Source organism: Ursus arctos, unplaced genomic scaffold (assembly GCF_023065955.2).
Source record: "Ursus arctos isolate Adak ecotype North America unplaced genomic scaffold, UrsArc2.0 scaffold_19, whole genome shotgun sequence".
In the NCBI taxonomy this organism is placed as follows: Eukaryota; Metazoa; Chordata; class Mammalia; order Carnivora; family Ursidae; genus Ursus; species Ursus arctos.
In genome coordinates, this window is record NW_026622863.1 from 41,776,494 (window position 1) to 41,803,201 (window position 26,708).

At 37.8% G+C, this 26,708-nt stretch overlaps 1 protein-coding gene and 1 long non-coding RNA gene across 12 annotated transcripts; one reads left to right on the forward strand and one right to left on the reverse strand.

Annotated features, from left to right (window-relative positions):
- ZNF382 (zinc finger protein 382) lies at positions 1 to 24,533 on the reverse strand. Of its 10 annotated transcripts, none has more exons than XM_057314717.1 (5): positions 24,494 to 24,531; positions 22,201 to 22,274; positions 19,793 to 19,877; positions 19,426 to 19,521; positions 1 to 2,133 (listed from the first exon to the last, which is right to left on the reverse strand). In XM_057314717.1, exons 2-5 carry the CDS (start codon positions 22,207 to 22,209, stop codon positions 710 to 712), a joined length of 1,614 nt encoding a protein of 537 aa, XP_057170700.1. In that variant the 5' UTR covers positions 22,210 to 22,274; positions 24,494 to 24,531; the 3' UTR covers positions 1 to 709. The 10 variants fall into 10 exon arrangements, with proteins under 10 accessions (XP_057170700.1, XP_057170698.1, XP_057170699.1 ...); XM_057314715.1 differs by having other exon boundaries at positions 19,793 to 19,919; positions 24,494 to 24,530; XM_057314716.1 differs by having other exon boundaries at positions 24,490 to 24,524.
- Positions 23,093 to 26,708, forward strand: LOC130544174 (uncharacterized). Of its 2 annotated transcripts, none has more exons than XR_008960217.1 (2): positions 23,093 to 24,851; positions 26,114 to 26,708. It is a non-coding gene; the product is annotated as an uncharacterized LOC130544174 (long non-coding RNA). The 2 variants fall into 2 exon arrangements; XR_008960218.1 differs by having other exon boundaries at positions 23,093 to 24,737.

Here is a 26,708-nt window from a genome sequence, read left to right on the forward strand (position 1 = left end):
TATGTTCACAGAGGCATTATTTATTATAGCCCTAAGCTGTAAACAATGAAAAAGTCCATCAACAGTAGATTGGATAAATTGCAATTTAATCATATGATGGAATTCTATATAGAATAGAAATAAACGAATTTCTGCCGCATGCACTAATGATGAGTTTTACAGACATAATGATGAATGAAACAAGCCATATATAAAAGAATACATGATGTATAATCCAATTTATATAAAGGTTCATAATATGCAAAACCTAATTTATAATGTTAGAAGTCAGAACTGTGGTAAATTTTGAGGAGGTAACAACTAATTTTTGTTTCATATTTGCAATGAGAAATACAGTTCACACTTCCTTTCTTTTAAAACACTTCTGCTCACAATGTGGTCCAGGGACAACTACCAGTTGGTCAACTGCTTATTACTGGGTCACAACAAGGTATGTATTGAAATTGAAAATAAGCAATTTTAAATGTTTGTAGAAACTTGACAGAGGAAGTTTATGCCTACTGAATCTAATAATAAAAAATTTAGGGTTGTATTTTCAATGACTATTGTCATTTGTCCAGTTATTCTTTGTGTGTTATATAGGCTCACAAACAGTAGGCAAATTTGTGGAATAGTACCTTAAACGGTTGTATATTATTATATTTGCAAGCTATATCATGTACAGGGTTTACTATGACTTCAAAAGCTTTTACCAAAAAAGTCATATCCTTTACTGAATTCCCATGGTTTCTACCTTGTGAGTTTTTTGATGTACTATGAGGTTTGACTTACAACTGAAGAACTTCCCACATTCTCTACATTCATATGGTTTCTCTCCTGTGTGAGTTTTCTGGTGGCGAATGAGGTTTGATTTCCTACTAAAGGCTTTCCCACACTGAGGACATCCATTGGATTTCTCTCCTGTATGTATTCTCTGATGAACAGTGAGGATTGCCTTCTGGCGGAAGGACTTTCCACATTCATTACAAATATAGGGTTTTTCCCCAGTATGAATTCTTTGATGGAGAGTGAGGGTTGTCTTTTGGCAGAAGGACTTCCCACATTCACCGCAAATATAGGGTTTCTCTCCTGTGTGAGTTCTCTGATGTACAGTGAGGGTTGTCTTCTGGATAAATGCCTTCCCACATTCATTACATTGATATGGTTTCTCTCCTGTGTGAGTTCTCTGATGATCAATGAGGTATGACTTCTTTCTAAAAGCACTTCCACACTGAGTACATTCATAGGCTTTCTCCCCTGTATGTGTTTTGTGATGTCTAGTGAGAGTTGCCTTCTGGCGGAAGGACTTCCCACAATCCATACAGATGTAGGGCTTCCCCTCTATATGTGTTTTCTCATGAAGAGTGAGGGCTGTCTTTTGACGGAAAGCTTTTCCACATTGATTGCAAACATAAGGTTTCTCACCTGTGTGAATTCGTTGATGTTCAATGAGATATGACTTCCTTCTAAAGCTATTCCCACAGTAAGGACATTGAAAGGGTTTCTCTTCTGTTTGAGATCTCTGATGCACAATAAAAATAGACTTTCTGCAGAGGAACTTCCCATATTTGCTGTATGCATGGGGTTTCTTCTCCATAAGAGTTTGTGAATGGGCACTGAGATTTGACTTTTCGATTAAAGCTATTCCATCTTTATTGTATTCATAGGGTTTTTCTCCTCTGTGGGCTCTAGTATGTGTAAATAACATTCCTTTCATAAGGAAGGATTTTTCACATTCATTATGACCTAATGATTGCTCAGGAATTTGAACCTTCTGATGCTGAATAAGCTCTTGTTTACCACTCAGACTCCTTTCTGTTTGTTTACAGAGATTCACTGCAGTATGCATTTTTTCATTCTTAGTATTGAGGAATGATTTCTCCCATCCATTACTCTCACCAAACTTCTCTCTTACAGGGCTTATATTTCTACTGACTAATTCCGAAATATTTTTTAAAACCTTTCCATCAGGCTTATATTCACGAAGCATTGTTTTTGAAATAATACGGTTCTTGCCTACAGTAAGTGTTTTCCCAAAAATATTACTTCTTTCCTTAATTAGTCTTTTGTGGTTGATGAATATGACTGATTTAGAGTGCCTGTCTTGGTATTCTTTGAACTTCACTAAAACATCTTCAGCTTTTCCATCTTCTTCTAGAAAAGAATAACAACACTGTAAGTTTTCACATATATGTTATGGATTGGATGTATATACAAACAACCCATTGTGCAACTGTCTGCCTCACGATTGTGGTCTACACAAAGGCCAAAATAAATTACCTCTTGGTAGGGAAAATTCATATGATATAAACACAAATCCTGCTACACAGTTAAAATGAGGAAAAATTGGCATAAGAAAAGAACACTCATATCTTTGGCATATTGTAAATATAAGCTACATTGAGCAGGTATAATAAACACAAGGACAAGTAAACAGAAGACAAAGGATGATGAAAGTGGGATTGTTCTTGGAATGGGCAGATTCAGAAATAATGGAGTGAGCTTATTAAGGGTACTAACCAGTAAGCAAGGGAAATGTTCAGGTAGAAATTAAAGCCTAAATATTATTCCCTCATGCCTAAATATGTGTTATAAAATACTTCCATTTGTTTCTTCCTTATTTGCATGTAATCCATCCATGGCAAATGAACTTTCTCAAGCACTCATTGCTTTTTCTTTTCTTTTTACTTTTTTAAAGATGTTATTTATTTATTTGACAGAGAGAGAGAGGCAGCGAGAGAGGGAACACAAGCGGGGGGGTGGGAGAGGGAGAAGCAGGCTTCCCACTGAGCAGGGAGCCCATTGCGGGGCTCAATCCCAGAATGCTGGGATCATGACCTGAGCCAAAGGCAGATGCTTAACCACTGAGCCACCCAGGTGCCCCTCAAGCACTCATTTCTTAGTGTTGAAAGAAACACCGTTTATAGCCTAGGCCCTAACTCTCCACACAACTTATTTTCTCTTGAAAGGGAAGACTTTGGGAAACCTATTTCCATTAGGAATTGTAAAATAGGGACACCTGGGTGGTTCAGTTGGTTAAACATCTGCTTTCGGCTCAGGTCATGATCTCAGGGTCCTGGGATCAAGCCCCACGTCGGGCTTCCTGATCAGCAGGGAGTCTGCTTCTCTCTCTCCCTCTACCTCTCCCCGCCCCCCATCCCATCCCACTCTTTCTCACTCTCTCTCAAATAAATAAAATCTTTAAAAAAGGAATTATAAAATAAACCAGAGAAGAAAGCATACTTGAAACATGAATATAATCACTGTTGTATTCTGAATGCTGCTACCATCAATTTATTCTTCCAGAGATGGTCAATAACTAAATTCTCCTGACCATCAGTTCTAACTTTTCCTCCTTTCATTTGCTGAATTATTTTTTCAGTTTTCAGGAAGGGTGGGTTTAAGGGGCGCCTGGGTGGCTCAGTCGTTAAGCATCTGCCTTTGGCTCAGGGCGTGATCCCAGAGTCCTGGGATTGAGCCCCACATCAGGCTCCTCTGCTGGAAGCCTGCTTCTTCCTCTCCCACTTCCCCTGCCTATGTTCCCTCTCTCGCTGGCTGTCTCTCTCTGTGTCAAGTAAATAAAATCTTAAAAAAAAAAAAAAAAAAAAAAGGAAGGGTGGGTTTAAGTTTTCCTCCCAATGCAGTAACATACCCTAACTCCGCTATTCCCTATGGGGGATGTGAAGGCCTACATTCTTCAACTGTATGATTACAGCACTGATTGACTATTATTTTTCTTTCTTTCTTTTGACTCTATTATTTTTCTTATAATTTTTGGCTATACCTGATCATTGTTACCTTACTACCACCCATGTCTAGTAGCGTAATTTTAAATATGGATTCATCTTACCCTTGACTTGTGTCTTATTTACAATAGCCCTTAACTGGTAACTGCCCAAGTATCCATCAAAAGGTAAATGGTAATATTGTGTCCTGTATGTATACAATGCAGTATTACTCACCAATAAAAAAGAAAAAAATCTACTGATACACAATGGAAAGAAATGAATCTCATTTTTCAGAGTGAAAGCTTTATGCAAAAGAGTATATATTATACAATTCCATTTATGTGCAGTTCTAGAACACACTAAAATTAATCTTATTAGTAACTGGAGTTACATCATCTAAGAATCTCAACCACCTTCAGAGACATTCTACTATTCAATTTATCCAAAAGCCTTCATACGTTATTTTTATACTTTCATGTCTAATTTGTCTGAAATAAGATTATAATCTGGACCGTTCATTTCAAGAACTCTTTCAACAACCTGCTATTTTAATATGAATATTACATGTAAAATGCTCAATTTGATAATATTGCCTTCCCAACTAAAACTTATGCTCTTGGATGCCAATATTTTATTGACTATCTTCTGAGTATATGTTAACACATGGTTATCTGAGATATAGGGATGTGATCTTGGCATGTATATTTAAAAAAACTTATCATTAAATGATTTCTGAATGGATGAGAAAGATGTTTTCCTTGCATGATATCAAAGATTGGTAATTACTGAATATCTAGCCTCTATTACAAACTCCGGTAAAGAAAAGAGAGAATCTTATTTGGGGGAACTGTTAATTGGATGGGGAAAGCAGCTTGATCATACCAGAGCATGCGTCTGTTTACAATTTAGACATAAGTAGAATATGAATGCAGCAAAAAAGGAAGTGACATGGTCTGGAGTAGTCAAGGAACATTTCACAGAGGAAACTTGATCTTTTAGCTACATGATATGTAGTATTGTATAGTTAAGAATATACCCTTGCCCAAAGAGACATCTGACATTTGCCTTTGGCTCCTGGGAAGTAATCGCTAAGCCCTTCGTATATGTATTTGGTTGCCTGGGAGCCTTTGGCCAGCCAGAAAATCGCAATATAATTTAGGGTGAGGTCTTTGAGCCACACCAACCAGTGTGATTTAGGGTGGGTGCTTTGGTTACACAGTATCAGCTTGACCTTTTAAGGGGCTGAAAACTGAGATTGGCTACATGTACCGTTAATAATGCCTATGTCATGGAGCCTCCTTATAAACTCTGGACAATGGGCTCAGGCGATGCTTCCCTGGCAATATTCTGTATGTATTGTCACACCAGCAAGGTAATGCTGTCCATGATTCTACAGAGAGAGATCTACTAGAAGCTTTATGTTTGGTACTTTCCTGGACTCTGCCCTTTGTGCTTGGCTGATTCTAATCTGTATTTTTTCTTCTGTAATAAACCATAACTCTTGAGTATTATAGCTTTCAGTAAGTTCCATGAGTCCTTATAGCATACTGTTGATACTAGCACTAGTCTTGGGGACCCCTGAGCTTACAGTTGGTGTCAGAAGTGAGGGTGGTCTTGTGTATACTACTGTACCCTCTGACTTGTAGTAGGCTAACTTTGCAAGTATCTATATGGGTATGTAGCAGCTATCATATAGTGAAAGGGTCAGTTGTGAGGAATAAAATCCATTGTATGGAGTACATCTGGGGGACTAGAACAATGAGATGAGCAAGAATTCTTGGTCACAGAGAGAAATAAATTGGGAATGATCAGATGGGACATTTTTCTGTCAGCCCTTGAAAAAGAAGGGACTTAAATTTCATATAATAAGTGATATCTTTTCGGTTTATTGACAATATAATCTGAAATAACTGGGTAAAAATCATGGCAAATCCAAATAGTAATTATAGTAGTTACTGAAACAATATGCTCTCATTTTGGAAGAGGTCAGTAGCAAATGAGGATATGAGAGGATGTAAAGATAACAAAAATTGTGAGAGATAATTAAGTATAGCAAAGATGATGGAATCAACCTGCTACTACAAGGGGCTGACTGTGGGGGTGCCTGGGTGGCTCAGTCGTTAAGCGTCTGCCTTCAGCTCAGGTCACGATCCCAGGGTCCTGGGATGGAGCCCTGCATCAGGCTCCCTGCTCAGCGGGAAGCCTGCTTCTCCCTCTCCCACTCCCCCTGCTTGTGTTCCCTCTCTCGCTACCTCTTTCTCTGTCAAATAAATAAATAAAATCTTAAAACAAAAAACAAAAAACAAGGGGCTGACTATGGGAGAAAAAGGAAATAGAAATAAGTAAGGATAAGGTAAAGACAATGACTATTATTTCTGATAAGTCAATAATCAAAAGGATGACACAACTGATTGTTGTCTTATCGTAGGCAGATCAAAATATACACTAGAGTTCAAGTGGGAGAAGTGGGCTGAAAATGTCTATTTGAAAGCCATTCACATAAAACAAGAAAACCACAACTTGAGAATGGATCAGATTGTTATAGTTTACAGGACTTTTTTTTTTTTTAAGAGAGAGAGAATGCACGGACGTGCAAGTTGGGGGAGGGTATGCAGAGGGAGAGGGTGAGAGAATCCCAAGCAGACCCTGTACTCAGTGCAGAGCCTGACACAAGGCTTGACCCTACAACCGGAGACCAAAACCTGAGTGACCTGAATGGAAACCAAGAGTCAGATGCTTAATTGACTGCACCACCCAGGTGCCCCAAATTATAGGACTTTTATAAAGGCAAGAACTGAAGATGAAGAAAGAGCCTTTAAGGATACCAATGAGAGACCACACTGAAATAAAATCAATTTATTCAATAAATATTTTTCTAGGCAATAAAGGAGGGAGGAAAAGCAACAAAGATGTAAAAGGCACTCAGGGAAATAGGATTAAAATGAGTTAGTGTTTTTTTACCCAAATCAAGGTGGGTAGGTATCAGGCATCTGAGCACTATGGTATGGAACACAGAGACTTACTGGAAATAAATTTATTGAAAAAAAGTGATACCAAAATTATCTTAGGGCCACAGCATATGGATTTTGAAACCTGATGGCAGGTGTCATGGTAAGAATAGGATGCGAGTCCGACTGCAAGAAACAGTTAAGACATTGCACCGGGAAAGAAAGGAAAGAAAATGAAAACTAAGAGGAAGAAATACTAGATTTTAGATAAATTTTTGGATAGATTTAAGAATGCCTATAAATAGGAGACTGAACAAAAGAAAAAAGATAGAGGACTGAAATGTTAAAGACATGAAAGACAAGAAAGGCCTAAATCAGCAGTTCCCAAAGTGTGATTCATGGACCTTAGAATATGAGATCCTTATGTGGGAGGTGAGGAGGGGGAGAGGTAGTCCATAAAATCAAAACTATTTTTGTTAATAACAACACTCCATTTGTCTATGTGTCTCCTTTGTACTTGTGGAATTTTAATTTATGAAAGTGACTGATGACATAGGCTAACGCCATTAAAAGATTTTCAGTACATTTCCTGAGAGGAGGGGACATACCATGCTTTGCAGGGCCACATGTAGAAGCAGCAGGGGTGGTCAGGAGGTAGAAAGGAGAGGGGCGAAAGCCTATGCCAGAGCCTTTTTTGGGACTTGCTTGCATGGGAAAAGCAAAGCAGGGCAGGGGAAACAGTTTAGGACTGGCTTTTTGAACGGTGTTGGGAGGCTACGGGTTATAGGGGTGGTCTTTAGTTGTATGCTACCTGGCCCTGGGTGTTTTAGGGCACGGGAAATGTTGGCTTGGTGTGTGTGAGTTAGGTAAAGGAGGTAGTTGAGGGTATGGACTTGGGGTTGGTTGGTTTTTATATGAAATGTGGGCTTACCAAAAGGTTGTTTACTGTCTCTATGAATTAGCTAGCTCTGGGAGGGGCAATCTCTCCCCAGGCAGCAAGGCCCTCTAAAGTTGTCAAAACATCATAAAATATAGAAAATAAAAAATATGATTAATACAGTGGGTAAAATGCTGGCACATCAGCATAAATGAACACACTGGCACCAATCTATAATAGCAATCACTATATTTCTAATCCATAAGAAAAAAGGCTTCATGTAAGACTATTTTTGATAAAGCAGGAAAAAAATCATTAATTTTATTAGCTCTCCACTCTTGAGTACACATATTTTCAATATTCTGTGTGATGATTAAAGATGTATGCATAAAGCAATTCTGTTGCACACCAGAGTATAATATTTTGTGAGGAAAAGTGCTGGTGTAATTATTTGAGTTGAGAACTGAATACAGGGCCCTCCACTCCCTCCTGCTGTACCCAAAAACAGAATGTTCCTGTGAAACCTTTGATAAGCTGAAATGGCATAGAGTGAAGAAGCAATTACCATTAATTTATACAGAAAAATTTTTGAGCTTATTCCCAGATCCAAAAAATAACCTCTCTTTAGCTTTCGGACACATCTTGCTAACGGATGTGCAAAATAAGTTCAGATAAAACACAGATGCTCAAAGCTATGGCAGTTTGATGATGAGATGATGAGTGTAGTTCCTGGGAAGGAGCCTGGCAGTGCCTCTACAGCTCGCTGCAAAACAAACGCTGAGTGCTATTTTTGCTTTTCACCTTGATTTGTAAAAGCAAAACTCCTCTTTGGATTTCTTTTGGTTAGTGAAAACAGGTACTAATGGAGGTCCTTAGTAAAAACAAGGTGGCATAACATGAAGTTTCAAAAAAGCAGGGGATATATCCTTTTTGTAGAACAGCATTTTTTTTCAGATTTTATTTATTTGAGAGAGAGAGCATGAGCAGGGGGGAGAGGCAGATCGAGAAGGAGAAGCAGACTCCCCACTGGGCAGGGAGCTCAATGTGGGACTCGATCCCACGATCCTGGGATCATGACCCAAGCCGAAGGCAGACACTTCACTGACTAAGCCACCCAGAGACCCTAGAACAGCATTTTTACTTGAGAGTACAACTGATCATTACTCAGATGTGAGTATCTGGTAGACATTTTCTTTTTCTGTTTTTAAAGATTTTATTTATTTGTCAGAGAGAGAGAGCACAAGCAGGGGGGTGGCAGGTAGAGGGAGAAGTCGGCTCCCCGTCGAGCAAGGAGCCAGACGCAGGACTTGATCCCAGGACCTAAGCTGAAGGCCGACACTTAACCAACTGAGCCACCCAGGCATCCCTCTGGTAGACATTTTCTTTCCTTTTTTTTTTTTTTTTTAAAGATTTTATTTATTTATGTGACAGAGAGACAGCCAGTGAGAGAGGGAACACAAGCAGGGGGAGAGGGAGAGGAAGAAGCAGGCTCCCAGCCGAGGAGCCCGATGTGGGACTCAATCCCGGAACGCCGGGATCACGCCCTGAGCTGAAGGCAGACGCTTAACGACTGCGCTACCCAGGCGCCCCTGGTAGACATTTTCTTGAACAATGTGAGCATGTTAATTCAAGGAAAACATCTACTAATATTTGTAACCAATGATAAAATTCAAGTGTTCAAGTAAAGGTCATTATGTTGGAAAGCTTGTATTTGCTACAATGAGCTTGTCAGCTTCCCAATACTTAGACTTTTCTGATGACAATTCAGATGATATTAACAAATGTGGCCTTTGGTATTTTTTAAATTAATATTGTATATGGGAACATGTCAAAATTTGGAAGATGTTAGATGTCACTGAACAATTACTTTCCAAATGATTAATATATAATATTACCAAAAAATGCATGGGTAAAATATCCACTTAAGTAGACCATTGGCTTCTATGTAACAGCGTACAAAAGTTTATTGTTATGGTTTCAGATTCTACACTGCAACTAACTGTTCAGGAATTACCAATTGTTACATTTGGGTGTAGTATTAATGAAGAATATCTATGACAATCTAAAAAGGCTCTTAAAGTATTTTTCATTCAGGGACACTTGGGTGGCTCAGTCGGTTAAGCGTCTGCTTTCGGCTCAGGTCACGATCCCAGGGTCCTGGGATGGAGTCCCGCATCAGGCTCCCTGCTCAGCAGGAGCCTGCTTCTCTCTCTGCCTGCGGCTCCCCTGCTCATGCTCCCTCTCTATTTCTCTCTTTGACAAATAAATAAAATCTTTAAAAAAATAAATATTTCTCATTCAAACTATATGTAATGCATGAAGGAAGGTTTTCTTCACATATTTCGATTCAAACAACATTTTGCAACAAACTGAATACAGAATCCAACGTGAAAATCAGCTATTGTTACATAAATCTCAATTATGTAACAACTCCACTTTTGTCACTATTGTTTTTCTTTTGGGAAATATTTATTTTTTGTAAAAATATGGTTTTATGTCAACATGTAATAAGTTTATTATTTTTATATTGTTTTAAAATAAATTAATGCATAGTAAAAATGTTTTGTTTTAACTTCTAATAGGGTACACACACACATATGCACAAAGTTCTTTTAATCCTTAATAATTTTAAGAATATTAACAAGTCCAAAACTAAAAAGTTTGAGAAATTGCTGACCTAGACATCCAGATTCTGATAATGGCAAAGAGGTTAGTATCAAAACAACCTTCCAGCTGATAACAATGATAAACTATGGACTAGCTGTAAAAGACCAACTTGTTTTAAAGCACTAAAGAGTGATCAAAAGCAGGCAGAAACTGAAGTGGATAAAACATTTGAAAAGAAAGAAACCACACTACGTAATGTATCCAGGTTTTCCACTGTGGGCCCTAGTAGTTTGTGCAGCACACAAGGGATAGATAGATCACTGGGAGAAAGCAGGAGTCATCCTGTGCAGAAAAATCTGAGATCAAGTTCAGGGCTACTAGAACAAATTGAGGAAAAAATCTTAGGACAAAATCTGAGAATGGAAAAGTCATAGAAGAACCCCTAAATTAGCATAAACCTCTCCTCAAAACCTTGGTTAACTGCATCTGCAGGGCAAGACTGCAAGAAGCAAAAAGGAAAAAGAAAGCTGGAGCACTGGAAGAACTGATTAAAGATTTCAGCAGCTGTTTAGCTCTGGAAAAATAGTTTTTAATACCAGTCCTGTGCCAAGTCAGAGGAACCTGGTGAGAGGAACCTTTGATCTTTCTACTGAAACCCCAGAATGGCCATGTATAGGAGTAAAGGCTGCATCCCAGGACTAAGAGAAATACCATAAAACTAAAGGCAAAACTGAAACCGAAATAGATATCATCTAAGAAACATAAAAGCAATTTTAAAAAGGAATCGTGAGCTACCAGTAACTTAACTGCCTTCTGGGTGAAAACTCAGCAATCTTCAGAGTAAGAAGAAAGGATCCAGCATCTTGACAACATATTATCTACAAGGTTTTCCTGAGAAGAAATAGGAAAATATGACTAATAGAGAAGATAAAAAACAGTCAACAGAATCAGACTGATGTGTCCTCTACATTAAAATTACAAGATAAGGAATTTAAAATAACTATAATAAATATGTTTACAAAATCTAGAAGAAAAGATGGAAATATGGGTGAAGAGATGGAGAATTCAGAAGAGATAAGGAAATGCAAACTTTAAAAACCTTGTATCTTAAATACAAAGTTCATTGGATGGGTTTAACAGCATAGGAACATAAGAGAATGAAGAATCACTACTTTGGAAGTCTGGTTAACAGAAATTACCCAAACTTAAAAAAAATTTAAATTCCTTAATAAACTCTACAGAGAATAGGTTAAAATTATTTAAAAAATAATTGTAGAAATACTGGACAAAATTTCTTCAAATTTGCTCTAAAACAAGAACTCTGTGAAAACGCTAATTTACTTATTAGTTCTAACAGTTCTTTTTAGATTCCTTAGGATTTATTAGGCACATAATCATGTCATCTATAAATGAAGATAGTTCCCCCCCCTTTTTTAAGATAGTTCCCTTTCTAATTAGTAGCCTTTTAGTTTCTTTTTCTTGCTTTATTGTACTGACATGTGTCTAGTACGATGTTTAATAGAAGTGGTGATAGTGGGCATCTTTTCTGGTTTTGATCTCAGAGGAAAAGCACTCAGGCTTTCTACCTTGAGTATGATGGTGGCTATAAGTTTTTCAAAGATACCCTTAATGAAGCCAAAGGAAATTCCCTTTGATTGCTAATCTGTTCTAAGGCTTTATAATAGGAACTGAATTTAATTATTTTCCCATGTCTACTGAGATATTTTCATGGTTTTACTCCTTAATTTTTTTCTAGTTATGTTAAGTGGCACCTCAGATCCTTGATTTTAGACACCTTTTCACCTTTATATGGGGAATTACATAGATTGATTTTTTTTTAAAGATTTATTTATTGATTGAGAAAGACAGAACATGGGCATGAAGGGCAGAGGGAGACAGAATATCAAGCAGACTTCGCACTGAGCACGGAGGGACGTGGGGCTGTTTCAAAACCCTGGGATCACAACCTGAGCCGAAACCAAGAGTTGGACACTTAACCAACTGTGCCCCTGATTTTTGAATATCACATCATCTTTGCTTTCCTGGGATAAACTCTTTTTAGTCATGAGGTTTTACCCTTTTAAAATATTGCTAGGTTCTGTTTTATAGTATTTTATTATAGATTTATTTCTAGCTTCATGAAGGATGTTGGTGTGTAGTTTTTTTATTTTTATAGTGCCTATGGTTGTGGATAATGCTGGCCTTATAAAATGAGTTGGGAAGTGTCCTCTCTTCCCTATTTATTGACATAAAATTATTTGTTTATTCCCTAATTGTCCTTTTAATGTCTGTAGGATCTGTATTGATGCAGCCTCTTTAATTTTTTAATATTGGTAATTTGTGTCTTCTATTTTTTTTAAGATTTTATTTATTTATTTGACAGAGAGAGACAGCCAGCTAGAGAGGGAACACAAGCAGGGGGAGTGGGAGAGGAAGAAGCAGGCTCCCAGTGGAGGAGCCTGATGCGGGGCTCGATCCCAGAACACTGGGATCATGCCCTGAGCCAAAGGCAGACACTTAACAACTGAGCCACCCAGGCACCCCCTTCTATTTTTTATTAGTATAAAATTATTATTAACCATATTAGCTATGGTTTATTAATTTTACCAACTATTTTAATGAATTAGCTTTTGGCTTCATTCATTGTTCTCTATTATTCTTCTGTTATGTATTTCACTGATTTTTGCTTTAGTCTTTTATTTTTTCCTTTTACTAACTTTTTATAAAAAACTTTTCAAGTTTATTTAAGTAATCTCTACATCCAATGTGGGGCTCCAACTCCTGACCCCAAGATCAAGAGTTGCATGCTCTTCTGACTGAGCCAGCCAGGTGCCCCTCCTTTTACTAACGTTGAATTTAATTTCTTTTTCTTTTTCTAGTTACTTAGGGTGACAGTTTAGATCCCTGATTTAAAAGGATAAAAAATTAAAATGCTGCTTTAGTTGCATCCCACAATTTTTGATATACTGTTTTAATTATCATTCAGTTCAAAGTATCTTTAAATTTACTTTATGATTTCTTCTCTGATTTCTGTTATTTGGAAATGTGGTGATTAATTTCCTAATGTTTGGAAAATTTAGAGATACATTTTTCTTAATTGAAGTATAGTTGACACACAACATTGCGTCAGTTTTACACGTAGAGATATTTTTAATTGAATTACAGTTGACCCTTGAACAATGTAGGGTTGGGGCACTGACCCCCTACACAGCTGAAAATTCATAAATAATATTTGACTCACCCACAAACTTAACTGCCAATGGCCTACTGTTGACCAATAACATAAACAGTCAGCACATATTTTGTATGTTATTTGTATTATGTACTGTATTCTTAGAATAAAGTAAGCTAGGAAAAAGAAAATGTTATTTAAAAATCATAAGGAAAATATATTTACAGTACTGTACTTATAAAAAAATCCATGTATTAAGTGGACCTGCACTATTCAAACCTGTGTTGTTCAAGGATCAAATGTAATTCTGTTGTGGTCAGAGTCCATATTATGATTTCGGTTCTTTTCAATTTGTTGATAATTGTTTTACGACCCAGAATATAGGGTCTATCTTGGTGAATGTTCCATGTAAAATAGTCTATAAAGATGAACTAGATACAAATGAGTAATAGTGTTTTCAAGCATTCCATAGTCTTATTGTTTTCTTTCTTCTCTCAATTACTGAGTGAGAGGTGTTTATATCTCAAGCTACGATTAGATTGCTCCTTTCAGGTCTATCAGTTTTGTTTCATATATTTCATGAATTCTCACTGAGGGTTTCTCCCAAGGGAGCAAAACTTATTCTGGGGAAATGATAAGTTTCTCAGGTATTACAATAGTCTGTGGCCCTCCAAATGGCAACAGAACATAGATTATGGTATTGAAATTTAATGGGGGGCAATTAGAAAAAAATCTCTAAAAATACTCTCTAGGGGAATGATAATCATAAAAAGCTGAGAAACAGCTTTGTATTCTGAAGCTGTGTTAGAATTGTTATGACTTCTGATGAAGTGTCCTTCCTTATCACTATAATATTCTGTATTCTGAAATCTACTTGGATGTATAGCCACTCCCATCTTCTTATGCTTAGTGTTTGCATGTGTAACAGAGTCTGATTCCATTTTTGAGGTCTGATTGCTTACAACTTCCTAGAGCTGCCCTTCTTTTTTACCCTCTTGCCCCACCCCTGGGCAAGCCAATAAGAGAGCTTGTATGCTCTTTCTATTGGTGATGGCAGGAAGTTTAAACTATGCAATCACTAGCCCACACGTAGAACCCTCACCTGACCTACCCCTCAACCACAATAAACACGAAAGCCAGATACACCCCCTAGCACTCACAAGCCATTTTAGGACCAGCCTGGGAATGTTTCTTGCTCTTTCCAGAAAGCCTGATTATGTCAGATTTTAGTCTTGACATCTGAAGCCAAATTTTGGGTGAGTGGAGTAGGGTGTTAATTTCATCCTCACATTGTGGTAACCACAAGACAGTATGATATATATTTTCATTTTTTTATGTTTCACCTTCCTGTGTCTCTATATTTAATATTTATATATATATATCTCACATAGTTGGGTCTTTCTTTTCATTTCAGATATTAAATAGTCCTCTTTAGATGTTTCATTTGGTTATTTCTATCTTTGCTATCTTGCCTCATTATGTTCATTTTTGCTTTACATCCTTTATGATATTGAGGTCATTTATAATGACTCTTTTAGCATCCTTGTCTGCAAATTCCACCACCTCTACCTTTTTTAGGTCTGAGTTTATTGACTTAGTTTTTTTTTTTTTTCCAATTGACTGATTTGTTCCCCTGTGTATAGGTCATATTTTCCTTCTTATTTTTAATAATTTTTATTGCATATCAGACATTATCAGTTTAATGTTGTTGAGTTTAAGACATGTTGTATTTTCATATAAAGAGTATTGTCCTTCTACTGGCATTCCGTGGCAGCCACAGAGTTGCCCACAGGACCTCCCTTCAGGAAAGAACTTGCCATTCACGTGCAAGAAGTGTAGCTACTGGGCACCTGGGTGGCTCAGTTGGTTAAGTGTCTGCCTTCAGCTCAGGTCTTGATCCCAGTGGGATCAAGCCCCACATTGGGCTCCTTGCTATCTAACATTCTATGTAGTAACAAGTTGTCTCCATTCTGGCTAGAGAGAAATAAAATGATTCTTTGTTCAGTAGGCTATGGGAATTGTTCATGTCACAACACCATGGTAGTTGTATTTTCCTTAGAACATGTCTTTGTCTAGTCTCACAGAGTCTCACCTATACACCTGCAGGCTTATATTTAGCCAAAGACTCAAGGAGAACCTTTTCCAGATTTGGGGAACTCTCTTTCTGCATAGCTCACTTCTTTTGGGAAGTATGTCCTGGAAATTTTAGCCACCTCAATCTCCTTGAATGCCTATGTCAACCTCTTCAAGTCAGTAAAATTGTGAAGTTCTTTTTGGATTCCTTTCTCTGTACTGCAGTCTGGAAGCTGCCTTCAGATGAAAGCCTGGGATGAGGTAGGGCTCATTTCATTTGTTTCTCCTCTCTCAGGAATCCAGGCCTGTGCTGCCTGTTGTTCAATATCTAAAAATACTTTTGTCCAGTTTTCTTGTTGTTTCCTGTAGGAGTGTAATTCCAGACTCTGTTACTTCCTCAGGGCTGGAAGCAGAAGTCTTGAATTATAAAAATATAGGCCCAAATGGCTTAATAACGATTTTCATCAAACATTTAAGGAAGCAGTAATACCAATATTACACAAATCCTTTAAGAAAATGATGAAGAGGGAACACCCCCTGTTTGATATTGCTGACACAATTCTGATACAAAACTTTTCAAGGACATTACAAGAAAACTACAGACCACTATCCTTGGTAAAATCATACATAAAAACTTACTATAAAATTAGAAAATCAATATTAGTAATCTAGAAGCAGGATAATACATGTTGTCCAACTGGGGCTCATCCCAGGAGTCCAAATTTGGTTTAAAATTCAAAATAATTAATGTCATACATATAGTAATAGATTAAAGAAGATCATATGCTCATCTCAACAAATTTAGAAAAAGCATGTTAAAATCAACATTCATAATTAAAACAAGCAGAAAACTAGGAAAAGAACTTCCAGAATTTAATAAAGAGCACTTAGGAAAAGCCTACAGTTAATATTAGGCTCAAGAATGAAATATTAAATGTCTTCCTTCTAAATTTAATGAAATCTGAGAGACTATGGACTATGAGAAACAAACTGAGGGCCTCAGAGGGGAGGGGGGTGGGGGAATGGGATAGACCAGTGATGGGTAGTAAGGAGGGCACGTATTGCATGGTGCACTGGGTGTTATACGCAACTAATGAGTCATCAAACTTTATATCGGAAACCGGGGATGTACTGTATGGTGACTAACATAATAAAAAATCATTAAAAAAAATTTAGTGACCTGATAAGAATGCTGACTCTCACCACTTCTATTCAACATTGTACTGCAGATTCTAATCAGTACCACAGAGTAAGAAAAAGAAATGAAAGCAATAACATATACAAGTGTAGAAATAAAATATCTCTTTTCTACAAAGCATGTTTTGTATGCCAAAAACTAAAGGAATATACCAAAACAAACAAGGGACAACAGTAGCAACAATGAAACTTAAGTAATAAATAGAATACAATAAGTAGACGTATGCAAAATCATAAATAAAAGTCAATTATGGGTACATACATTAACAACAAACTGGAAAAAGAAATTTTAAATATCCTACTATTTACACTGGCATGAAAATATTAAAAGATTAGACATAATGAAATATGTATAAGGCCTTTATACTAAAAATAATAAAACATTGCTTACAGGAAGTAGAGAAGACAACTAAAATAGAAAGATATAATATAGTCATGATCTGGAAGACTCAACATTGCTAAGATGTTAGTTCTCACCAATAAAAATCCCAGCACATTTGTTTAAAGAGATCAAGAAGTTGATCCTAAAATGTATTTAAAAAAGAAAATGACCCAGAATAGCTACAGCAATTTTTAAAAGAAGAAAGTTAGAAGACTTACTATGACTTCAAGACTTATTAGAAATTTCCAATAATCAAAGACCAAATAGTATTGTCAATAGGACTTAAAACACGGCAAAGGAAAGAATAGTCTAAAAATACACTGACACAAATATAATCAAACAATTTTTTGAAAAGATCACCAAGCAATTTAGTTTAATGTAACAAGTGATGGGAGAAATTGATATCTATATGGAAGAAAATAGACCTTCAGCCCTTACCTCACATCATAAACCAAACTTAACATGAGATGGGCTACAGAATTAATAAAAATAGCAAAATATTCATAACATTTTTAGAAGAAAATATAGGAAACTATCATCACAACCTAGAAGGAAAATATTTGAGAGATCAAAGAAGTAATTATAAAAGAAAATAATGATAAATTGGATTTCATCAGAGTTAAAAAATTTGTGCTTATTGAAAGACACCATTAAAATAAATAGACAAGCCACAGACCTGAGGAAATATTCAGAATACCTATATCAAATTCAAGACTTCTATCCAGTATATGTAAAGAATTCCTACTACTTGAGGAAAAAATACAGTACCCCCCAACAGAAATGGGCAGAACATTTGAATAGGCACCTCTGAGGAAGCACTTTAAAAAGTTCATCATCAGTCATTAAAAGATATCTAAATTAAAACTGCAAAGATATACTACCATACCCTTCAGGATGACCAAAATGAAAATACTGGTAACATCAAACACAGAAGAGAATGTGGGATGATCAAAATTCTCACACATTTCTGGTAAAAGTTTAAAACGGTACAGTAACTTTTAAAAGCTAACAGTTTCTAAAAAAAGTGAAATATATACCTGCCTAATGAATGAGTGATACCACCTGTTAGGTGTTTACTGAGGAGAAACAAAAACATATGTCCACACAAAGATGTTTACAAGAATGTTCACAATAGCCTTATTCATAATGACCCCAAACTGGAACATTTCAAATGTCTATGAACTAGAGATGTATAAACAAACTGGTATATTCATATAACTGAATACTATTCTATAATTAAAAGAAACCATTTAAACTACTGTAAAAACATGTATATCTCTCTCACATTAAGCTGAGTTAAAGAAAATAGATATGAAAAAGGTCTAGGATAGACAAAACTAATCTATGCTAGTAGAAATCACAAGTGTGATTGTCCTCGTTGGAGGGACTGACTTGGAAGAGGCCTGAAAGAACTTAATGGGTTAATGGAAATGTACTTTATATTGGGTGTCACATACATGAGTTTATGCTTCTGTCAGAACTCAAAGGACTTCACACTTAAGATCTCCATGTACATTATACCTACAAAGCATGGAGGAGATTCTTGCTAACGTAATAGCAGTCAATATCTCTGTAAACAATAAGGCAAACAAGGAAAGAACTTACATGAGGAGTGACAGTCAAAATAAAAATTTAGATAGGCACATCAGAGATCTCAGGACTTTAAAAACAGATCCCTAATAAGACTGCAACTATAAAAAACCCCCAAAAACCCAAAATAGAAAATAACAGGTATTGGTGAGGATGTGGAGAAACTGGAACTCTTGTGTTACCGGGAATGTAAAATGCGGTAGCTGTTATGGAAAACAGTATGGCAGTTCCTCAAAATATTAAACAGAATTACTGAATGTTCCAGCAATTCTCCTTCGGGGTATATACCAAAAAAGCTGAAAGCAAAGACTCAAGTAGATATTTGTATACACATGCTCATAGCAGCATTATTTGTGGTAGCCAAAAGTTAGAAGCAACTCAGGTGTCCTTAGATAAGCAAAATATGATATATACATACAATTGGAATATTACTCAGCCTTAAGAAGGAAGGAAATTCGGATATACTACAATACGGGTAGACCTTGAAGACGTTATGTTACATGAAAAAAGCTAATCACAAAAAAGACAAATACCACACTGACTCCACTTATATGAGGTACCTATGTAGTTAAATTCATAAAGACAGAAAGTAGAATGGTGACTGCCAGAGGCTAGGGGGAGAAGGTAATGGAGAGTTATATTTTAATGAGTACAGTTTTAGTTCTACAACATGAAAGAGTTCTGGAGATGGATGGTGGTGATAGTTGCACAATGTAAATGTACTTAATGCCACCAAACTATATGCTTAAAAATGGTTAAGATAGTAAGTTTTATGTTATGTGTATTTTACCACAATTAAAATAATAGATCCCTCAAAACATTCAAAGGTGTCAACTACCTGAGTTCACTGGATTTTGTCTGTGCAGACTCACCAAGGTAGCTCTGACTTGGAAACATTCTCTCTGTTGTCCATAGTTCTTCTCCTTGTTCCAACTTGCGGATCATATCAGGCTTAGTCATGTGAAACCCTGGTAATAAAAAATGAGATTTGGTCTAAGCTGTTTGGGCTTCAAAACTATTGAAGGAAGAGAAAGATACAGCTCTAAGGTGACAGACAAGGTACACATTAACATCTTACCAAGTTAATACCTTGCACTAGGCAAGTGAGGACATAATCACACTGTCTGCTAACAAAAAGAGATTCATCACCTCTGATCTCTGAAATTCAAAGTTCCATATGCTTTAGAAATTCTTGAAAGGAGATGTATGATGTTGCAAGATTCAAGGAATTTTCCTTACCAACAGAGATGAGGTGGCAGTAGTTTTCCAACATGACATCCCTGTAGAGGGCCTTCTGAGCAGGATCCAGGTGCTGCCACTCCTCCTGGGTGAAGTCCACAGTCACATCCTTGAATGACACTGATCCCTGTAAGGGCATACTCTAGTTCATCCTAAAGTGACTGGAACTAGTGAGAACTAGATACTGGAGACCATGTTCACTAGTCAGACTAGTTTTCTTATTTTGTGTTTTTTATTGTAGAAAATTCTCTCTGATAATACATTCTGTATTTACTTACTATCTCATACTAAAAATATATATAAGATCATACTATTTGCATTAAATGTAACTGGTTGCCTGGTGGACCAAAATGAATAAAACCCTGGCCTTGCTCATGAGAAGTTACAGGTTAAGTGAGAGGCATACATATAAATGCATACACCTTACAGATATTACAGATGAATGACAGAAATATGTACAAAGGAAAGTGCTATGAAGTGAAGAAAAATTTCATTTTGTATTCCAAGGCTTCACTGAGGACATCAAAATTTTGTCCTGACAATGAATTTGTTTTGTACATGGGATCAGCTTTTAAAATTCATGGGGAGAGGAAAATTAGCTAGTAAACTGAGGAAATCGTAAAAGGCACAGTATGTTAGGGAAGTCTTTGAGCTCTAAGAAGAAAAACATATATTGAGGTAGGCCGTGGGCATGTTTATGGAATAATACTAGATTTGTTCCTACAGAGCAGTGGTCTTAAAATGTACTGAGAATGCTCTCAACATATTTATATTCATTTATAAGTCAGCATTAATGGCAATCCACAGAGTTGATGATCTGCTCTTGAATGCAATCTGTTAGTATTTTCTTCCCTTTCAATATACTGTCTTGTACATTCCATTCTAATGCATATGCCCTTTCCTTGGTCTGCTGCTTTGTGGAGTATAGAGAAATGTTAAATAGCACATATGTTATCTGATAAAATTTGTACTTCAGAGGCAATACTCTTGAAGACTGGAGAAGGCTTGAGGTGTGTTAAGTGGGAAAGACAAGTAACCATTGTTAGAGATGTTTCCTAGATTAAGGTGGTATTAGTGGTCTAGAGAAGGGAAAACTGGTTAGTGCATAATGGGTTGCAACAGAATTGGTTATAAATTGGTTGCAGAGTGGAAAAAAGAGGCAGAGCTCTTGGGTTACCTGCATAGGCAAGTGGGGAGAGGCTTAGACTAGAAAATGGACATGGAAAACAGAAGAAAGAATAAGCTGGAACAAAGGAGGTAATGAAGTAGACCTTGGAAATGAACTTGAAGTGTCTATGGGACATTCAGGTGGTCATAACTTTTGGAGATTGGATATATGATTCTGATACTCTGAACAGAAGTCTAGGATGAAGAGAGGTATTTGAGAGTCACTAGAATTAGATCAATATAAGCTTTAGAGTGGATCTGTGCATAGAGAAAAAGAGACAGTGAAGAGAAGAGAACCAGTTGGCAACTGGGGAAAACCAGTATTTTGAAGATGGGTAGATGAAGAGGAATTTTCTGAGAGACATGAAAACAGGAAAAAGTACCACCTTTGAGTCAAAGTAGAATGCTTTAAGAATGGAGAAGCATATGCATTTCATTCTGCTGCACTCACATGTAAAAAATTAGAAGAAACCAAAATGATAAGAAAAATCTGCAACAGCATTGAAATACTGGAAAGGTTTTCACTGGCTGGCCACCATTTGAAAGAATTGGATAAAATGGACAGGAGGATCACAGAGGGAGAATGCAAAATCACAGTTTTCTGTACAAGCTTGCAAGCAAATCTCTCTCTTGGAAACCTCACACAACAAGACATCTTACCACAAACTAATAATGTGATTTACCAACTCTGCCTCCCATTGTATCATTGCAAAACCTAGGTCACTGGAGATGATCAAAGTTTTTCCATGTCTGCTCCTTGACTCCTCACAACTTAGATCTCAAATCAGTGTCTAGACAAGATAGATTCATTAAAGATGGATAGATTCAGTAAAGCAATATATTCCTTTTTAAATCAAAATAATACATTTCTGTTCCAGCAGTACGTTTGTGAGAAGACTAAGAAAGGAGATGATGAATAATATACCAAGTCGATATGTAAACATTGGCTACAACTAGAAGGTACACGTGGGAAAGGCTTATGTTTATCTGGTTGGAGTAAGAAAAACTGGGAACAGGTCGGCAACTAGGTGGGGCAGGTGAGGAATGTAGGGTGCAAAATTTAGGGATGCACAGCCCTGAAAGTACTCCTTACATTTTGTATTTAGGCCACTTGCTTGCCCTACTGGAGACCAGTTTCATGGAAGCAAATGCCAACATCCAGGAAATTTAAGGATAGGGAAGCAAATGCTTGTATCACCTGAAAACAACTTATTTCAGAAAGAGAGGAAACATCATCTCACCTGAGGCATGGCTCTGAGATTTGCAAGAGATGAACCTTCTCTTTTGAGCCTTTCTTTTGGAAAAGGGAAGAATCCTGAGAAGGCAGAGATGGGAGGATACAAAGAGCCATGTGAAACCATATTTGACTTAGATCTCCCAGAATAATTCAGTTAAATCTGCATCAATTTTCACTGTTTCACCACTCTGTGTACCCACACGTATCAAGGGTGAAGATTAGTGGGGAAAAAAGCAAATTCTGCTCCCTCACCACTAGAAACCTAGTCTCTTCGTGAGTTAGAATGGATCTGGACAATCTGTTGTTGCTGGAGAGAGAGGGAACATTGTGTTTTTCCCTCTGCAGCTCTACCTTCCATCCACCATGGAAGACAGGTTTATCATATATTTCCAAATAGTTCTTCATGGACTTTCTACCAATTTACATTGTTAGTATCAGCACAGGAGAATACCTCCCTACAGCCTGATGAATACAGTTGATAATAAATTTTTAATCTCTGCCTATCAGATATATATTGTAATTCTAGCTTACACATTTCTTATTATGAGAGAAGAAGCTCCTTTTATTTATTTTTTGATGGCATCTTCTTATAGTATGTCTATTTTTCTCATATGTTTTAATTTTCTAATTGATATTATCTTCCTTTTTTATTTAGTAAACTAACAATTATTTTAAATTGCAAATAATTTTTCTTAGTTGCTCATATGACTATTAAAGTGTTTTTACCTTGTGAAGCTTTTTAAATTGTGTTTTCTTGTTTAGCAACACTACATATTAAGTAAACCATATTTTTTCAATTAATGTGAAATGCCATCTCTATCATATATTACATATCCCTATATGCTTGAGAATATCTGAACTTTAAGTTCTACTTAATCTTTATTGATTCACCTGTATCACACGACTTAATAAGCATAATTAATTACTGAAAATTAACTTATTTATTATAAATTTACTAATAGCTAATTTAAGGATTAACTATTGAACAACACTTTTTAGTAGTACAGGTATGGAACTAGAAAAGAAATTGATCTTTCCACTCTGTAGGTTCCCTGGGAGAGGATACTATGCTAAATGAAGTCTAAAGTATTGACTGCTACAGTGAATGTTTTAATTAGCAAATTATTTTAACTATTAAAATGAGACTGGCTTTGTGATTAAAAGTATACCAAATACTTTTTTATTATCTTGGAATGCCTGAAGAAGCTATTGACCCTGCCACTGACTTCATCCAGAAGCAGAAAACCTCACTCATATATCAGTGTTGAAAGTACTAGTTACGGGCAAAAATTGTTTTTTTACTGCTTGCTATTCACGGAACACTATTAATTTCAACACACTGGTTTTAGTTCACATAATGTTTCGCTGTAATGAATCTTACCATTTCGGAAATGAAATTTTACCTCTTCCTTTCCAATACTCATACCTGTATTTGCTAAATTGCTACTGAGGTACAATTTTGGAGGCAGGCTTAATGACCACTCTTCAGATAATCAAATCTTAAATACCCAACTAGATAGTAGTCGTGCAGAGTTTCTCAATCACGAAGCCATCGCAAATAATAACAGTAGGTTACAAACACATGCACAGTTATATTCAACCAAACTTACTTCAGAAAACCACCATCTCACAGTACCCATATGTCATTTACAACCTCAGACAGCACATTGCATAATTCCAGGCAAAGTCACAAAATCTCTTTCACTTCTCCATAATTACCTATAGTATCAAGCAGGACCCACACCTAATCTAAAATTAGACACATAAGGAGAAACCCCAGGCAGCAACACAACTCCGTCCACTTTTCACACACAATCGGTCCCAACATCTCCCAGAGTAGCAGGCACCCAAAACGCAGCAGGTGGGGCACAGGAGGCCGCCTCAATTCGGGGCGCACACGCGCGCACACACACACACACACATACACACACACACACACACACACACACACACACACACACACACGCAGCGCCCGCTGTATGAGGCCCCGCTCCCAGCGATGGAGCTTCCCCGGGTCAAAACAGACAATCCCCACCCCCAGCGCAGAGCTCGCTTCAGGTCAAACTCGATTGTCACCCTCAGGGTCACGCCCACGGACCACGCCCGAGGCCCCGCTCGCACAGATCCGAGGGTCTGGTTACCGTGGGCTCGGTTCCGGCTCCCTCCTCAGAATTACCAGGCCCGGCTGGAACTCCCTGTTTCCTCCCTGCCCTCCCCTCCGGGACCAGCTTCCTAGTCTGCCCTCTCGGTCCGAGCTCCGGGTTCCCGCCTCCTCAGAGCCCCTAGGACCTACCAACCTCACCCCCGGCCAAGGATCAGGCGTCTGCGCCTGCGCACTCCCTCGTGGGCCGGAGCTCCCAGGAGTCTACGGGGCGGTGCGTTAGTAGTCCAGCTGTCCAAGCTACCGGCTCTCGGGACTGTTTGTGTCAACGTCCGGGCTTTTCCAGAGTGGGCTACGTTTCTCACAGGCCCTGGGGGAGCTAGTGAACCTCATCCTCCGGTTCATTTTCCGCTAGGCTTGCGGTCACCGTTTTCCGTGTGGTGAGTTGAAGTGACCTGGGTCTGGGTGCGGGAGGAGCTCACCGCGGGAGGTCTGGAGTTTCCCAGGCGCCTAATGAGCAGGTGAAGCAGGAGCGTCGGGCCTTTGTGGGGAAGGTGAGTGTGTGTGTGCGCGTGTGTGTGCGCGCGCGCAATTGTGTGACTGCGTCGGTGTGGGATGTGATCATGAGAGTATATGTATGTGTCAGAGTGTGTATGTGCGAGCGCGCGCTCTGGGGAGGCCCTGAGTGGTCCAGATTAGGCCCCCTGGGACTGTGTGGGGGCGGAGCCTTTTTTATGACCATGGTCAGTTGTGTCTGTGAGTTGTGTTGTACTCTGATCGAGTGATTCTATCACAGCTCTATTGTGACGGAGTGATTCCATCACAGCTCTATTGTGACCAACCGGAGGCTAATCAGAATTGGCCTAGTGGAGCTTTTTTATTTTTAGGTAAGGTAGATCTTCATTTTTGAGGTTCTGGTGCTGAGGAATCTGTCTGTGGACAAGATCCCCGTGTGACTCAGTCTGTGCCTGTGAAAGACTTCGAGGCCCTAGTTAACCACGGGGGCTCACTGTTCTAAAGGATGGCCTTTGTTCCGTTCATGCCTTCATCAGTGCACCCTGTATGTATTGTCCAGCCTAGTGCTTAACATATTGAAGGAATAGAGTACATTAAGTGTAGTGTATTCTTGACCCAGTTGTAAGTTCCACTTGGAATTTTTTGTACTGGGTTTTCTTTCACAGCCTCTGTCATTGCACCTTATAACCACACAGTACAGAAATGCTAGTTGCACAAAAATGGCTATCAAAGGGAAGTTGAACTTTTGAGACCTAGAATGAAGGTTACAACTAAAAAGTACCGCCCTGTGTTTATTGTGGCGACGTTAGAGCTGGAATTGCCCCCAAGGCAGGGTCCTGGGAAGACATGATACGGAGGCACCAAGAGTAGGATTACTTCCTTTGAATTTTCCCCGTGGCAGCTCCGTGGGGTCAGGTTGCATATTGCAGATCCACAGCATTTTTATAGCTCTGTTGACAGAAAACTGCTGTGAACATAGATTCCAGTCCCAGGCTTCAATGGACCTGAGTTTTCCTTATGATACAGGGAATGATCCAGTCTTTCTCATACTTCCATTAGTGTGTGTTTAATACATATCATGGGGGCTTGCTAGTGATGAGGAAGTGTGTTCTTGTTTAGCCTGTCTGGGCTCCAGGAAGGGCCTGCTATGTTGTGCTTCCCTTTTCCTTCCAATTTTTGCTGTATTCCAAAAGAAGAGCAATGAGAGGAGAACATTGTTATAGTTACACATCTTAAAGCCAAGCTAGAAGTCATTTTGAGCTTTCTCTTTGTTTTATGAAATTTCATTTTTGTTTTTCAGGATATAGAATGACTTCATCTGAACTGCCCTGCCAAATAGTGACTTATACATTTACGTAGAGAAGGTAAATGGTCTCTAGGCCTTCTCTTCCCAGTTAATGATGGTACCATGAGGATGGATCTTCTTTCCCAGTTCCTCATCAAATGCTCTTCCTACAGTTAATTTTCATATAGCCAACACCTCCCCATGTATGCTTTTTGTCATGAGCATTCTTGTGATGCAGAAATAGTCCTTTTTTGCTTTACACGGTGATTTGTTAAGGAAGAGACCAATGTTTAGGTAGAATTATACATTTGATACTTTAGATATTCTTCAGACACATGAGTGGAAAAATGGCAAGGTAGATAGTTTGATTGGTTTCAGTGTACTCTATAATGGTCTCTGAGTCTTGAGCAGGGGTCAGCAGACTTTGACCCAGCAGGCCAAATCCAGCTTGTGTCCTATTTTTTTTTGGCCTGTGAACTAAGACTGGTTTTAACATTTTTCAGTAATTGAAAACATATCAAAAGGAGAGCCATATTTTGACATGTGAAAATTATATTAATTTCAAATTTCAATGTCTACAAATAAAGTTTTGAATTTGGTCAGTTAAAAA